We start from the raw sequence: 18275 nt of genomic DNA, 5'->3' as shown, positions 1-18275 counted from the left end.
CACCTTGCTTAGTAAGATCTAATAAACGAGTATACCTACCTTGCCCAATAAGCACCAATACCCACAGTCACTGCCTTGCCTAATTATATATATATACATATACATATATATATATATATATATATATATATATATATATATATATATATATATATATATATATATATATATATATATATATATATATATATATATATATATATATATATATATATATATATATATATATATATATATATATATATATATATATATATATATATATATATATATATATATATATATATATATATATATATATATATATATATATATATATATATATATATATATATATATATATATATATATATATATATATATATATATATATATATATATATATATATATATATATATATATATATATATATATATATATATATCATCATCATCATCATCATCATCTGGACCTCCTTTCCCACCCTAGGGCAGAGTGAGGAGTAGCAACGTCCATTCTGCCCAAGTTTGCCCTATCCATGGGCCACAATTTCATTCACTCATCATTCAAGCCCCTGAAATCCGGGCTCCATCTGATACACCAAGAATATTGATCACATTCTGTAGCTTCACATAAACGTATCCGATTGAGTCAATCTGGACGTTGTCACGTTAAAAAGGGGTGTCAAATCCCTGATCATGCACTTCTTCTCACAACATTCATCCACCCAGCTCAATCTCTTGTCAGTCCCTTAGCCTCACCGACTTCCATACCTCTCTTCCTCACACATCTACCATAACCCTCCAACTTCTCCTTGGCGTACCTCGCTTCCTCCCTCCTTGATATTCGCTCAGATATACTTTTTCACCACTCTATTGTTACCCATTCTCTCCACATGACCAAACCATCTCAGTACACTCTCTTCGATTCTGGAGTCCACAGACTTCCTCACTCCGAATCTTTCATGAATCACATTATTTCGTAGCCCATCCATTCTCTGTACACCACATACATTCCTCAGCAGTTCCATCTCCATTGCTCTCACTCGTGACTTTTCATTTTCATGCCACACCATAGTCCCATATCCGTATGTTAAAAGTTGGCACTAACACTCCATGTAAGCCTCGCGCAGCTGAGTAAAGCCTCTGTTTCTTATCAAGGCCTTCATAGCACCAGCTACTTTCTTTTATGTCACTCTTCTTTCCACTTCTTTTGCAAATTTTCCTCTCTTTTCTATCACCGTACCCAGGTATTTGAACTCTCACCAATTCCAGTCTCTTTCCATTCACTGTAATATCAAACCGGGAGTCATCTTCTCTCTCAATAACCATCATTTTACTCTTTTCTACATTTACTCTCAAGGCACGACGCTCACAGACATCAGCAAAACTCTGCACTAGTCTACCAAGTGCAGAGTTTTGCTGATGTTTGTGAGCATCGTGCCTTGAGAGTACATGTACAAAAGGGTAAAGTGATGGTTATTAAGAGAGAAGGTGACATATCTATCTATCTATCTATCTATCTATCTATATACATACATATATATATATATATATATATATATATATATATATATATATATATATATATATATATATATATATATATATATTGCCCAATAAGCACCAATACATACATTTTTAAACTTTTCCTGTACTAAGCACTAATACACACACTAATACTCATCTTGCCTACTGGGCACTAGGCTTACCACCTACAGTCCTCACCTTGGGATCTGATATGCTGTACTTTCCGCCAGACGTGATGCCTCTACCCTGGTCTGTGGCCCAGTGGAAGACGGGCGTGGGTACGGCCTTCACGCGGCACTCCACAAGCCCCGTACCGCCCAACTCCGCCCACGCACCACTCACAGGTTCGCCAGGCAGCCCACTCTTCCACCATGGCGCCTCTGAAATCAACCACAGTCAGAATCGCAGTTATCACAGTCAGAATCTGAATTTTATTTCCCCAGTCCCTAATAATATAATGCATATAATACACAGAAAGGAAGTTGGCGGTTACCTAAAAAGCAAAATACAGTATATAATCATGAAACTCCGATATACCACGATTACTGTTGCACTGCACAGAACATTCGGAACTGATAACGTTATTATTTTTAATTTCCTTGCTATAGCCGAACGATGTCATGCTGCATACGAGGCCTATTGTTGCAAAGGTGTTAGAAACGATCGCCGTCCGCACCTAATAAGCGATGACATCTTTACCACTATATTCATGCCACCGACATACTGCTATATATATTCGGCTCAAGAAAAATCCCTCGTAACGAGGAATGAAAATACAGGTACATAAATATATTGGAAGATCTGGGTTGAATATACACTATATACCAGTTATATATATATATATATATATATATATATATATATATATATATATATATATATATATATATATATACAGTATATCTATCTATCTATCTATCTATTTATCTATACCGGTGTATATATATATATATATATATATATATATATATATACAGTATATCTATCTATCTATCTATCTATTTATCTATACCGGTGTATATATATATATATATATATATATATATATATATATATATATATATATATATATATATATATGAAAAGTGCTATGATAAATAACTGCTCTACTGCTGCATTAAAACATAATACAATTTGCAGCCAGGGAACTAACAGGACTGAAAGTGAAAAGGTAAGGTTTTTGTCTCCTCGCTCCTGACTGATATCTACCGTAAATATCCACATCAATAAATACAGATGACACAAACTGTAATAATAATGAGTGCTCTTACAGTGTGTTGCACTTAATGTGATGGCAGATATTATGCCTACAAACGATCCTAGGGAAGAGAAATATAAATATGTACAGTATATATATTACGGATGAATTGTACAGCGGAATTTTATTTCTGAGCACTTCAAGCCTGGTGTGGAAAGTGCATTACCGTTAAAATTATATCATCTGTCATCATCATTATCATCGTCATCCCAGCCCTACTTCTCACAATACTATATGGCGTAGGTAGAATCCTAATCTAATAATAGGCTATACTACTGAGAATCACTGACAATTTACGACCACAATATAAAAAAGGGGTGAGGAGTGTAAGCAGGTCCTTTTTTTTTCACAGTCTATTAGGAAACTTTTAATTATTATATGTGATCAGACTGCATCCCACGTGAACCCAGTGGACTGCAGATTGAAATATTCCTCTTCCTGCAGTCCACCAAAATCCTTTCGGGGAATAGGGAGGAAGACAAGGGATGTTTTTATACCCGGGCAATGGATCCGCCCGGTTAAATTGGTGCCACCACGCGAAGGCGTCCCTCTCCAGTATCAATACAATCCCAAGCAATAAAATCAAGTGACAAAATCCAGCTCTCAGTGTTCCATAACCCTGTCTCTGCTATGAACATATAGTTTTGTTCATCCAACCGTTCATCCATCCAAAGCAGAGCTACTCACATACACATAAGTATCCATCAACTCAACTATCCAGTCATTATTCTCATTAGTCAACCAACTGCTCCAGCCATCCATACAACCATCCACGACAAAGCCACACACATCAGTTCAGCTATCTATTCACCCATTCATCAGTTCACTTATCCATCCACCCATTCACCCCATTTATCCATTCCAAACAAATCCATACTCATCCACCTCCTCCTCTCCCCCCCTCACACACACACACACACACACACACACAGTACTCACGGTCAACAACAATGGTGGCGGGCACTGGTGGGGCCGCAGCTAGGGAACTGGAGGCGTGGCAGAGGTAGACGCCAGTGTCAGCCTGCGACGCCCATTCCACCACCAGCCTAGCCTCACCCACGCCCGCACCCAGCACTCGCACCTTGCTGTGGGCGGGGGAGAGTGAGTGGAAGAAGGGAAGAATGAGGAAGAGATGGGGTGGGAGAAAGAGTGAACAGTGACAAAGGGTGTGAGAAGGTAAACAGAATGGAAGGGGTAGGAAAGGGTGAATGGGTGACAGGTGAGAAAGGGTACATAGTGTGACAGAGTGATGAGGAAAAGCGAATAGGATGAGAGGCGTGAGTGGTAAGAAAGGGTGTATGTGAAAGGGAAATACATGGAACTGGGGAGAGGTTGTGTGAGGGAGGTGGTAGGTTTGGGACATCGTAGCAAGGTAAGTGGGATGCATGAAAAAGGGTGAGGAGGAGGAGAAAAGATGAGAGGGGACAATAATAAACAGTAACAGGGAAGAGTATTAGCGAGGGTGATGGGAGACTGGAAAGGGTGAGACTGCAAAGTAATATGGAATGCAACAGTACAATTATAGATTGGATGAGGCGGGGACAATGATCAGAGGTGGCGAGGAAGAGTATGGGAGATGAATTAAAAAAAATAAAAAAGATTGTGAGAGAGACAAATTCATTAATAAAGAATCCGATGGCAAAAGGAAGGAACAAGGGAACGAATGGATGGTAAAAAGCAGATGCGTGATATGAGTGAGAGTGATGGTGCTCGATCAGGGAATGCATGAGGCGAAGCAACGGCTGCCAGTGGACAGTTAACTCAAGGAGGGGATAAGTAACTAAGTGAGACTGGTGGCAAGGGAGAGGTGAATGCATGAAGTAAAACAGTGGATGAGGGTGAAGACAGACAAAGGATAGATGAATAAAGCAGATGAATGAGACTGTAGAGTATGGTGGGGAGGGAGGGGAGGCGGACGAATGAAATAAAATAATTCACCAGGATTTACATACTGTAATTCCCAGGCTGAAAGCTGCATGGACACGTATGAATGATTCAGCTATACACATGGACAGGCATTTAGTCAGGGTGGTCTGCCTCAGTGGATGGTCCAAATGGCGAGCAGTAAAAATAGAACAGCATTGAAATTACAGACTTAGACTTTAAAAACGACGTGTGTGATTCAAATACCGATACTGAGAAAATGTGATACCTTATGTTGGTGGTGATCTTTTTATATCTAGATCTTCCTCCCTTTCGTTGTGCTCCATAATTATTCTGTTTCTGATATGCCTCCATTCTCTCTCTCTCTCTCTCTCTCTCTCTCTCTCTCTCTCTCCCTCTCTCTCTCACCGTACCTGGAGTTGTCATTGTGTTGTCTGGTCCATGTGAGATTAGGTGTGGGGTTGCCGACGGCCGAGCACAGGATGACAGCTGACCCATTCCTCGCTACCCTGATGCGGCCCTCTGTCGCTACCTTCTCTGGCCCGACTGTGGGAAGGATGAGAGGGCAAGGTTAGGGTATGGCAGAGTTAGGCAGGGTAGGGTAGGGTAGGGTAGGGTAGGGTAGGGTAGGGTAGGGTAGGGTAGGATACGGTAGGGTAGGGTGAAGTAGGGTCAGGCAGGGTTGAGTTGGGTGGGGTAGTTAAGGGGAGGCAAGGCAGTGTAGGGTAGGGGAGGCAGGGCAGTGTAGGGTAGGAGAGGCAGGGCAGTGTAGGGTAGGGTAGGGTAGGGTAGGGTAGGGTAGGGTAGGGTAGGGTAGGGTAGGGTAGGGTCAGGCAGGGTTGAGTTGGGTGGGGTAGTTTAGGGGAGACAGGGCAGTGTAGGGTAGGGGAGGCAGGGCAGTGTAGGGTAGAGGAGGCAGGGCAGTGTAGGGTAGAGGAGGCAGGGCAGTGTAGGGCAGGGGAGGCAGGGCAGTGTAGGGTAGGGCAGGCAGGGCAGTGTGGGGTAGGACAGGCAGGGTAGTGTAGGGTAGGACAGGCAGGGTAGTGTAGGGTAGGACAGGCAGGGTAGTGTAGGGTAGGACAGGCAGGGTAGTGTAGGGTAGGACAGGCAGGGTAGTGTAGGGTAGGACAGGCAGGGTAGTGTAGAGTAGGACAGGTAGGGCAGTGTTGGGTAGGACACGTAGGGCAGTGTTGGGTAGAACAGGCAGGGCAGTGTAGGGTAGAACAGGCAGGGCAGTGTAGGGTAGGACAGGCAGGATAGTGTAGGGTAGGACAGGCAAGGTAATGTAGGGTAGGACAGGCAAGGTAATGTAGGGTAGGACAGGCAAGGTAATGTAGGGTAGGACAGGCTGGGCAATGTAGGGTAGGACAGGCAGGGTAGTGTACAGTAGGACAGGCAGAGTAGTGTAGGGTAGGGCAGGCTGAGTAGTGTATGGTAGGACAGGCAGGGTAGAGTAGGGTAAGGTAGGGTACGGTTGGGTATGGTAAGGTAGGGTTGGGTAAGGTAGGGCAGGCAGGGTAGAGTAGGGTTGGGCGGGCAAGGTAGGGAAGGGTAGGGTAGGGTAGAGCAGGCAGGGTAGGGTAGGGTAGGGTAGGGTAGGATAAAGCTGGGAAAGGGAGGACAAATCAGTGGATGGTAGGGCTGGGTAAGGCAGGGAAGGACTGGTCTGGACATGGAAACCCAAGCTACAGGATACACCTATACAGGCAGCAACAAGGGAAGGGAAGGGAAGGGAAGGGAAGGGAAGGGAAGGGAAGGGAAGGGAAGGGAAGGGAAAGGAAAGGGAAAGGAAGGAAAGGGAACTGAAGGGAAGGGAAAAGAAGGAAAGGGTAGGGTAAGGCAAGTCACGACTAGAATTAGGTAGGTAGTAGCATATAAGTGTAGGTCAAGTCCGAACAAGCTGATGTCATTTACTCTTTTAATCAGGTCATCACCAAAGGACTGAGTTCATATTTACCCCTCCAGCTCAGTGACATATTTTAGATTATTCGTGCTGTCCCCCAACTTTTTTTTTTTTTTACCTTAGTGAAGACTTTTCGAGCTCTTCCTAAGCTAAACTATAAAATACATCATCGGACTGAAAGGATTAAACGAGACCTCTAAGCTGAATAAAACAGAATGAGGCGTTAAAGGCGACAACGTACTGACGGCACAATTTAGGGTTCGGATAATTAAATACCGCCGGTTGAAATGGGAGCCAGGAAAGACTAATTAGGACAAGGGAGGGGACACGAGAGTAGCAGGTCAAATGAAGGATTTAATAGGTCAGCCAGTTCTCTTTGGCCCTGATGACTCTATGCTTCTCACACATCGTCTAGCATTCGTTGGAACAGAATATAAGAGTTGTTCCGACCATGACAGTGTTAATGGTACCAGTATTAACACTCAGGCTAGTATGATGCATTCTGAGCTGAATACAATCGTCTGGCATTATCTGGAATAGCAAACTAGAGTTGTTCCGACCATGACAGAGTTAGCAGGATACATATTCACATTCATTGGTTCGTATGACGCATCCTCAGCTGAATATAAGTCTGGCATTAACTGAATTTGACATCAGAGTTATCCCGAGCATCAGATAAAGTAGGGAATTTATAGGGAAGGGGTATATGGGCCAGTCAACTGAAATGGGAGCAGGGAAGGACTAACTGGGATAAGAGAGAAAGGAAAGTACAGCAGGGCAAACAGAGTGCTGGTCAGAAGGGCAATCAGGGTCTGACTGACAAATTAAGTGCCGCAGATCTGGATGTATCAACCAATTACTTCTGCGGAACCTACCCACTTCTTTCTAACATCTGTTGTCTGTTCCTTCTATCAAACTGCTGCAGTTTGTTCCATCTGTCAAGCTGCTGACAATGTCTCTTATTATAATATAAAATAGTCCATTCATTCTACTGAAATACAGGTAGTTAATTCTTTCGCTAAAACTATGGTAATTTCCTTCTGTCGATCTGCAGTCAGTTGCTCCTTTCGTGCTACAAACAATTCTTTGAGTCACTCTGCAGTCAGTTCCTCCTACTTTAAACTGCACCCAGTTCTCTCTGTCAAAAAACAGTGTTCCTTTTATATCAGACTGCACTTACTTCCTTTATATTAAACTTCAGCCAATCACTCCTGCCAAAATGCAGTCCATTCTTTCCCTGTCAAACGAACAACTTCCTTTCGTCACAAGGCAGTCAATTCCATCTTCTAAAATGCCGTTAATTTCTCTTATTGACGTTGCAGATTGATACAGGTGTACCACTGTATAGGTATATCAGTTGCAGTACCAATAAGTCAATAGGATTTAGGGCAGATTCAAAAGCAATCTTATCATTAACTATCTACCGTAGCCAAGATTTCTTTCGGGAGAAGAGAGTGTAAAACCATCACGTGTCTAAGTCATGGCTCTTCCTGAAAAAACATATAATTATAACAAGAAGGAAATGACAAGTTCTCTGCTTCCTTGTCTACCCACACTGGACGTTGAGTATGAAGGAGGATGCAATGACGCCGCGAGGACTCTGCGCCGTGACCGTGTAGTTGCCTGAGTGTTGGCGCAGGACAGGGCTCAGGCGCAGCTCCCCTCTCTCTGACTGATCACCGTCACCCCCAACCTCACGGCCGCCCTGTCGCCAACGGTACCTGAAGAAGAATACATAACACAAAAATAACGTGAATGTTTAAATATAATATGCTCAGAACTCGTAAATAAAACAAAAAGGGATCCATAATTACAAGATACCGAACAAACAGGAAGGAGCACTCATAGATTTCAATACCAGTACTCTACAAATTCTCTAAGGGCTGGATATTTGGCTTTACCGTCACTGTGACCTTCGACCAATTGTACTCAAAATGGAAATACGCAATTCTTACCTGAATCACATCAACCTCTCCACTGAGTTTGGTCTCATTCATATCAAAACTGCCAGCGTTGACCTTGTCCTCTGACCCTGGCTCTTAACTTTTTGTTCTCTATATCAGATCATTTCATCCTTGGCTGAACCTTAACCCTTCCACTAAGTTTGCTCCAAACTGGATAAAAGCTGTTAAAGCTGACCTGTGTCCTTGGATCTATTTTCTTAAAACAGAATATCTTCATCCTTGGCTGACCATCCGTCCTTCCACAGACTGGTCTAAGTGGAGTACAAACCTTGAGTTATAAGGCGGAACATTAACTGCTCTGTGACCTTGACCTCTGACTGATCTTTATTTTCTATCGCTACTTCAATGGTCATTGCTCCTATGAACTGTCTGCTTGCATCCCTCCACCTTTACGACGGGCGCGTAACACCCGTCTAGCAACAAACTCTCATCCCTTTTCTGTCCAGCTCTCTAATGCAAGTGTAAGCCGTTACTCCCAGTCCTTCATTTATGCAACAGGTCAACTCTGGAACTGTCTCCCTCTGTCTGTATTTCCTACTTCCTATGCTCTCCAGTCTTTCAAACGCAGTGTGTCCACGCATCTCGAAATGAACGGATCTTGAATTTGGCTCTCTTTTGTATTGTTATTGTTTTTACTTAGAAGGAACGGTTTGCGGGCCCCTGGCCTTTGGTTCCTTCTTTTTTGCATAAAAAAAGAAATCAAATCGACTTATCCTTGCTTACCCCTCAACCCTTCTGGCAAGTCTGGTCTAAACTGGATTAAAATCGTTTAAGTTGACCTTGACAAGTGACCGTCACCAATGATCTTTCTCTGTGATCTTGGGCTCAACCAGATCAAAACTGTTTTAATGATATTGCTCACGCACACACACACACACACACACACACACACACACACACACACACACACACACACACACAGTTGAGCTTTGACCTTGATCTGTTACCTTGATCCCACACTGATTGTTCTCAAAATCTAATCCTTTTGTTCTCAGATTATTCTCAACCCCTCCACCAGGTTTGATATACATCAGATTAGGAGTCTTAAATTTGCCAAGTGACAACCACTGACCTACGTAAAAAAAAAAAAAATCCCTTGGATGATCCTCAAATTTTCAACCAAGTTTGGTTATAATCAAACAGAAAGACAAACAGACAGACACATGCCAAGCAAAACAATACATCCCTGGGCTTTGTCTGAGCGCATACAGAAATAAGCTAGAACACAGTTGTCCATCATCCACTCTTTATTTTTTTCTATTGGGAGCGTTAGGGTCCGGGGCTAGGTTACTCAATCCTGCTATTTAAGGCAAGGGTGAACAACCTCAATCGTCCCCAGGGAGAAATTGTGTGATCGGTAAACCCCAACCATCTTCCGGCTGTACACCTTTACAGGTTCCACTCGGTTGTAGCGCCTGAACCCTGGAGACCATCTAGCATTATTTTGCTGCGTGGTTACCACCCAACATGGTAAACGGTGTCTTGGGTTATAAGGTGCTATTGACGTGTCACTCAGTGCAAAGTCCCCTGAAGGCAGCGCTAAACTATGTGAGTAGATTATGGGCGCCCCCATCTACAACACGGCATAAATCACACACACACACACACACACACACACACACACACACACACACACACACACACATATATATATATATATATATATATATATATATATATATATATATATATATATCACACACACACACACACATATATATATATATATATATATATATGAGAGAGAGAGAGAGAGAGAGAGAGAGAGAGAGAGAGAGAGAGAGAGAGAGAGAGAGAGAGAGAGAAATACCGACGCACTCTACTATTCAAGTTTCGTCCAACAAAGCCATTTCAGAGTATAGGCCAAAACACCCCTCCAGAAGATATCAGTCTGGACCAGCTCAGAATGTTAGCCATTTGACCCCCGGTGGTTGCCTGTGCAAGGTTCCGTTAATGACATTTGTTTGGGTTAGGGATTTCGTTACGTCCATATGAGTATATACAAAGTGAACGTCACTATTATAGTTTATAAATAATTATATTGATACCGTAATCCGAAAATAAAATAAATGGTACGATACAGACATAGACACAGAATATATAAAAACCGAGTAGGATACAGAAATAGTAGAATACGTAAAAAAAAAAAATACAGAATCATCATCACACCACCACCACTATCATCATCATAATCATCATCATCATCCTGACCCCTCTTTCCACCTAAGGATGCCAAAAATGGGGTGAGGAAGAACCCAGAAAGAAAGGAATTGGTATGGGGATACGTACCAAAAGCATGCCCAATGAAATGGACTAGACATTCATTCACCATTTAGGTCCATGGAATCCTGGTTTTGCCTCACTAACTTGGCCATCTAAACATTTTTTTTAGTATTTTTATCTACAGATGTGAGTCACATTACCTGCCACGTATGTTACTAAAAAATACAGGACACTTAGAAATACAGCAGGATACATTAATAAACAATACAGTATACGTGCATATAAAATAAAGTAGGGTACGCAAAAGTGACTGAAGGAAAGCTTAAAGTTGCGGTCTTCGAAAGAAATGAAGTCATTGAGCGCACAGTGAGGTTGGATGATGAGGAAATGGAAAGTGTGAGCGCATTTATGTACTTGGGTAGTGTGATGAGTAAGGATGGAAATTTAGAGGATGAAGTGCTTGAAAGGGTACAACGGGGAAAAAAGGTTGCTGGTTCTTTGAACGCAGTGATAAGAAATGGGAAACTGAACATGGAAATAATAAAGTCGCTACATCAGTACTGTAATACTAACTATAACATAAGGAAAAGAAGCTTAACATTGTTGGAAGGACACAAGTCAAGAGTGAGAGCAATGGAAATGAGTTATCCGAGAGGAGCATGTGGAGTTCCATAGAGTGACAGGCTGACAAATGAGGAAGTGAGGAAGCATTGTGGTGTGGATGTGACAGAAAGCGTTTAGAGCAATACACTGAGGTGGTCTGGCATGTGGAGAGGACGGAAAGCGACAGACTAATGAGGAGAGCGTATGTGGTGAAGGGGGGGCAGAGGGAGGGGATGACCCAGGATGAGATGGAGGGATGGAGTGGAGAAATATATGAGAGAGAGGAGTGTGAGCTGGGGGAAGGATAGCGAAATGGCGGGGGGACAGGGCAACATGGAGGCGATTTGTCTGTGGCCACCCCATATAGGATTAAGGCGTCTGGATATAGACAGACAGATAGACAGACAAAAAGGAATAGACTGGAATATATAAGTGAAAAAAGACACTAAAGTAGGAGACATGAATAAAAAAGAGTAAAATATAAATAATCAAAGCACAAACGAGTGGATATGGATATATAAACAGAAATGCGATGTAGGACACATTAAGAGAATAGGCAAGATATAAAAAAACAAAACAAAGCACAACAGGTTACATAAATAATCAAAATATGATTCATTAATAAACAGGACACACACACACACACACACACACACACACACACACACACACACACACACACACACACACACACCTAATGGGCCCTGGGTTGGCGAGGGCCCTGGCGATGAGAGTGAGGTTACGTCCCTCCACCACGTCCAGCTTCTGCGACGGAACTTCAGCCCACACCGGAGCATCTGGAGAATAATAATAATAATAATAATAATAATGTCATCGTCATCACCATCACTATCATCATCACCATCCTTAATATCAGCACCAACATTATTATTTTCATCATCATCATAAAGAGAGTTGCGTGGGTAAAAGATCAGGCCTATAATGCAGTAGAAATAGGGTTTTTAGCGAGTCCATAATTATTTTCCCCCCTGCTAAACTTCGCTCCTCTGAATGTTCTTGAAATACCCACCATGATATTTTGTTCTGGATATTTGCTGTGATTTTAACCAGTTTTCATATGATCTCTAAATTTGCCTTTCTTTGTGCTTATACTGTATCTTCGGTCGCATTTCCACCGTAACTCTGTCTTCTACGAGGGAATGTGTGTGTGTGTGTGTGTGTGTGTGTGTGTGTGTGTGTGTGTGTGTGTGTGTGTGTGTGTGTGTGTGTGTGTGTGTGTGTGTGTGTGTGTGTGTGAGAGAGAGAGAGAGAGAGAGAGAGAGAGAGAGAGAGAGAGAGAGAGAGAGAGAGAGAGAGAGAGAGAGAGATTCACCTTGCATTAATGAGTTCTGAAGGAAGGAAAATATTCACTAAATTCACGCTACATCTGTTAGTAAACTTTTCAGGATATTAAAAAAGAAAGACTAACAAATAAAGTGTAAATATGGTACATATCCTCCATTCATTATCATTGTCGGAAATAATGACAAGAAAAACAATAATTAACATCATCATCGTTATCTACTTCGCACTACTACTACACTACTACTACTCTACTACTACTACTACTACTACTACTACTACTAGTAGTAGTAGTAGTATTAGCAGAAGTATTTGTAATATTACTACTGCTGCTAATCATGATGATGATGATGATGATGATGATGATGATGATGATGATGATGATGATGATCATGATCATCATCATCATCATCAGCAGCAGCAGCAGCAGCAGCAGCAGCACTGTCAAATATAATAATAATAATAATAATAATAATAATAATAATAATAACAATAATAATCCATCCATCCATCATCCAATCCTACGTTGCCCCATGAGCAGCGTAGGAGCCCGGGGTTAGGCAAGTTGGTCCTGACATTTAAGATGAGAGTGACCAGACTCACTCATCCCTGAGTGGCATTACGTGTGCAATACACACCAACCACTCCTTGGATATAAGCCTTCACCGGCTCAATCCGACTGGAGTGCCGTAAATACCCACTAAACCACCAGGCGCCATAATTTGGTTATATGGTTACCACCCAGCGTAGTAAATGGTTTCTTGGTGTACAGGAAACCATTTGGCTTGTCACTCAATGTAGAGTCACCCATAGGCAGAAGGAAGAGGAAAGAATGAAGGAATGATAGGAAAGGCAGTGTAAAGTCTCCCGTAGGCAGAAGGACGAGGAAAGAATGAAGTAAAGAATGACAGAAGAGGATGGACGGAAAGAGGGATGGAGGAGAAGAAAGGGCAGACACCCGACAGCAGCACTATATCGAGTGAGTGGATGGTGAGCGCCCCCACCTACCACAAATAATAATAATAATAATAATAATAATAACACCAGCAGCAAAGCACAGCAAACCAATCTCCCCCCACCCCACCCCAAGGAAAAAACTATAATTGAATTTAGTTCCAAAATTATGTTGGCCCCAGATTACTGATAAGAATTCCAGCCACAGCCCCACTCCAAGCACAGGCCCTGCTACTCTCTTCACGTCCCACTCATCTCTCTCTCTCTCTCTCTCTCTCTCCATTATTTCTTTTTCGTTCTTTCTGCTTTTTGCTCCTCGTATTCTTTCGCTTCTTCTCGTCCCCCCTCCCTTTCTTCCTTTCCTTTTCTCAGTTTCTCTCAGCACTCTATCTTTTCTCTACACGTCAGATCTCTCTCTCTCTCTCTCTCTCTCTCTCTCTCTCTCTCTCTCCTGGTTCTGCAACAGCAACACTGAACTCATCGCCAACTTCCCTCGCACTGCTTCTATTTTTCTCCTCTTAATTTCCTTCCTTCTCTCTCTTCTCCTTTTTACACCTTCTTTCCTTCCATTCACACCTTTCTTTCTCCTTTTCTTTCTTTTTCTTCCTTAATTTCTTGGTTGTTTTCCTTCCTTATTTCTGTTTTCCCCATTTTTTAACCAACTTTTTCTCACTGACTCTCATTCCGTCCTTCCCATCCTCCCTTCCTTCCTTTGCACCTTATTTCACTTTCATTTTCTCTCTCCTCCTTACTTCTTTTATTAGTCCTTTTCCCCTCTGTCTCTATCTTCACACATTTTTTTTTTATTTCCCTTCTTCCATTTGTTAACTGTTCCTTTTCCTTACTTTCCTTAAACCTTACTTACCAAACTCCCTTCAGTCTTTTATCAGTCTCGTTCATCTTTTTCTGGACAGTTTTTCTTCTTACATTTTATTCCCCTTAATTTTCACCAACTACCACCGCTTATCATCCTATACTTCCTCCTGTTCCCTCTCTCCATACTTCAACACCATCCTCTTTCCATTTTCTTTCTTTCCTAAATCCCCTTCCTTTCCTTCCTAACTTCATAACCTCTTTTCACTTAGTTTTTCTCCTTATTTATCTTTTTATCTTCTATCATGTAGTTATTTTCTCATCTCACTTCCTTCCGCATATCAAACATCCCTTCTCCCCACACTCATCCCAATCGCGGTAACCCATCCACTTATACTCGCCACTTAATACCATCCATCCACCTGCACCCACCACTTAATGCCATCCATCCATTTACAACCACCACTTAATTCCATCCATCCACTTACACCAACCACTTAACGCCATCCATCCACTTACATTCACAAGTTAACGCCACCCATCCACTTACACTCAGTATTTAATGCCATCCATCCACTTACTCAGCAGTTACTACCATCCTCCTCCATCCTGTCAGCATTTAATACCAGTCAGCTACAGTCAGTACTTAATACCACCCATCCTCATAGTAAGCAGTTAAAACAATCAATACACCTAGTTAGCATTTAAAACCATCTATACACCTCATCAGCATTTAATACCATCTATACACCTCGTCAACATTTAACACCACCCAATTAATAAGTATTTAATGCCAATTATATACTAACAGTCAGCATTTGATACCAGTAGAATATAAGCAGCATTTAATACCAGCTTCATTTAACATTAAAAAGACAGTTAACCATTGTCAGCATTTAATATCAATCCTCTTCATGCGACAATAAATTCCAAACAAGCAGTCGGTGATTAATACCAGCTTTATATTCAGCATTAAATACCGTGCAATCAGCCAGCATTTAATACCAGCCAATCTCACTCAGCATTTGACTGGTGCCACGCCGTTATACCAGCCCAATTTCACACCCGTCGCAAGCGTGGTATAATGAAAAACGTTGTCATCGGCGGTGATTGCAAATAAATATTCAATTCTGTCAAAAGAGGCGACATATTCTAATTTTTTTTCGTGGCAATTATTTCCATTAACATAATTAGGTTAGCTACAAAAACGAAATTTAGCATCAGGCGTAACTATCTCTATTTTTTTACGCCATTAAACAAAATTCATGGGTTTCAGCTGATATCAACATTTAACATTGGAATACATTTGACTCTCTCTCTCTCTCTCTCTCTCTCTCTTCTTTATCCCTCTTATATACTCCTTCAAATATCTCTGAACTTTTGCTTCCGACCCCATGTACTTCACTTACCTGCACCTTCCTCCATTTTCCTCTTCCTTTTCTTCTTCTTCATGTTCCTTTTTTTTTTTTTTTTTTTTTACTTGTATTCGTCCCATATACTCCCCATTTTCTTCAATCGCTTCCCAGTCCCTTTTATACCCCTGGAACACTCCTTTTCATTTTTACCCCTTTTCTCTCCCTCTGCCCGTCTGTTCGTCTGTCTCTCTCAATCCGTCACACCCTTCCCTTCATTTTTTTATTGCCTCCTCCTAACGTTTAGTACAGTATCTTGCAGTCCACCACATCCACCTTCCAGATTCTCACACCCTTTAATACATTTATTTTCACCACTGTAAGACTTTTCTCGTTTCTCAGTGGAAGGCTTAGGAACAATCTTCATAATCCCATAAGTACAATGACGCTTTTCTAAATATTATTCTCGTTACCGCCAAACAGTTTCTTTTATATGCTAGGGTAGACCTTTCCTAGAGAAGAGGCGGAAAGTCAGCATTATTCAGAATCTCTCAGTCCACCTATCCACACCTGTTTCCCACTCCTCCTACCTCCAGCACACCTTCATAATTCTTTTGTCGTCTTCTTTTCTTCCCTCCTCCCCTCAGATAACCTCTCGTGGTCTCCTACACATTCACATACCTCCTCTGCATTCTCACACCATCTGCCCACTTCTTAGTCATACACTTCCTTTTACCCTCCGGTCTTCCTCGCACACACACACTACACATCGTTAACTTCTCCCTCTCTCCCCACCTCTCTCTCTCTCTCTCTCTCTCTCTCTCTCTCACGCACACACACACACACACACACACACACACACACACACACACACACACACACACACACACACACACACACACACGTTTATCCTACCATCTTGCTCTCCCACACTCAGTACACACGCGCACCCTCTTTCAACTCAGAGACACACATGCATGCACGCACGCAAGCAGACAAGACACATACATACATGCATACATACTAGACACACACACACACACACACACACACACACACACACGCTCATTTCCCTTTTGTACCCTCATTCGTCCAGATGAACTTGGGGCTGCAACAAAAATAACAACAAATCACCCTCTTTCATGCTTCTCTCTCTCTCTCTCTCTCTCTCTCTCCTGCCATTCCTTTTCCTTCTGTACCCATTCTCTTCTTTCTTTTCTCAGCTTCATACTTTATCTTTTTTTTTTTTTTTTTATACTAATTTTCCTGTGCGTGATGCTAAAGTGGCAGCAGATGAGAGGTGGGGTAGGCGACTGACAGAGAATTTTCAACAGAATAAGAAAATGTTTTGGAAGGAGGTGAAAAGGGTGCGAAAGGGAGAGTCTGGGAAGGAAGAAAGAGTAAAAGCAGAGGATCGAAGGATGTTAACTGAGATGGATGCAGTAAGGAAGTGATGGGCAGAGTATTTTGAAGGATTGTTAAATGTAGAGGAGGAAAGGGTGGCTGAGACTGTGGCGGATGGAAGAGTGCAAGGAATAAATGTGTTGGGAGAATTGAATGATTCTTTGATCACGAAGGAGGAAGTGGAGAAGGCAGTAAAGGAGATGAAAACAGGGAAAGCTGCAGGTATGGATGGGTGTGCTGTGGAATGCCTGAAGGGTGGTGGAGTGACTATTGTTGACTGGTTAGTAAGATTGTTGAATGTGTGCTTTGAGAAAGGTATGGTGCCAATTGACTGGGCAAGTGCTAGTGTGTTCCCGTTGTATAAAGGCAAGGGTGATAAGTATGAATGTACTAGCTTTAGGGGTATAAGTCTGTTGAGTGTTGTAGGTAAAGTGTATGGTAGAGTGTTAATTATGAGAGTTAGAGAGGGTACAGAGGGAGTGATTGGTGATGAGCAGTGTGGCTTTAGGAGAGGGAGGGGATGCGTTGATCAGGTGTTTGCTGTGAGACAAGTTTGTGAAAAGTATTTAGCGAAAGGCAAGGATGTGTTTTGGGCATTTATGGATTTAGAGAAAGCGTATGATAGAACTGATAGGGAGGCTTTGTGGACTGCTTTAAGATTGTATGGACTTGATGGTAGGTTACTAAAAGGGGTGAAAAGTTTTTATGTAAATAGTAGAGCATGTGTAAGAGTGGGAAATGCTGTGAGTGATTGGCTTCCCGTGAGAGTGGGGCTGCGACAGGGATGTGTGATGTCGCCTTGGTTGTTTAATATTTACATGGATGGTGTTGTAAGGAGGTGAATGCAAGAGTTTTAGGTGGAGGTCTGAGTCTGGTGAATGTTGATGGTGGAGAGTGGAATCTGAAGCAGCTGCTGTTTGCAGATGATACTGCACTGGTGGCTGATTCAGAGGAGAGATTGAGACAGTTGGTAGAGGAGTTTGGAAGGGTGTGTGAAAGGAGGAAATTGAAAGTAAATGAGATTAAGAGTAAAGTGATGAAGTGTACGAGGTTGATAGATGGTAGGGGGATGAATTTAGTTTTGAATGGCAAGTTGCTTGAGGAGG

The 18275-nt window shown here is 42.0% G+C and overlaps 1 protein-coding gene across 1 annotated transcript in view; it reads right to left on the bottom strand.

The window, feature by feature from the left end:
• LOC145413630 (nephrin-like) overlaps positions 1-18275 on the bottom strand; it is a gene marked incomplete at its 5' end in the record, with an annotated part of 296625 nt that overhangs the window by 33119 nt on the left and 245231 nt on the right. The window contains 5 exons of the mRNA XM_080283291.1: positions 1708-1889; positions 3707-3852; positions 5065-5197; positions 8109-8275; positions 12039-12141. Of these exons, the coding sequence (XP_080139417.1) occupies positions 1708-1889; positions 3707-3852; positions 5065-5197; positions 8109-8275; positions 12039-12141 (731 nt within the window). The remainder of the gene's footprint in view (positions 1-1707; positions 1890-3706; positions 3853-5064; positions 5198-8108; positions 8276-12038; positions 12142-18275) is intronic.

Source organism: Coenobita brevimanus, chromosome 97, assembly GCF_032717465.1.
Source record: "Coenobita brevimanus isolate Jiangsu-jjx chromosome 97, ASM3271746v2, whole genome shotgun sequence".
Classification (NCBI taxonomy): Eukaryota; Metazoa; Arthropoda; class Malacostraca; order Decapoda; family Coenobitidae; genus Coenobita; species Coenobita brevimanus.
The sequence above is the reverse complement of the archived record's forward strand: the minus strand, read 5'-3'. Positions and strand labels throughout refer to the sequence as shown.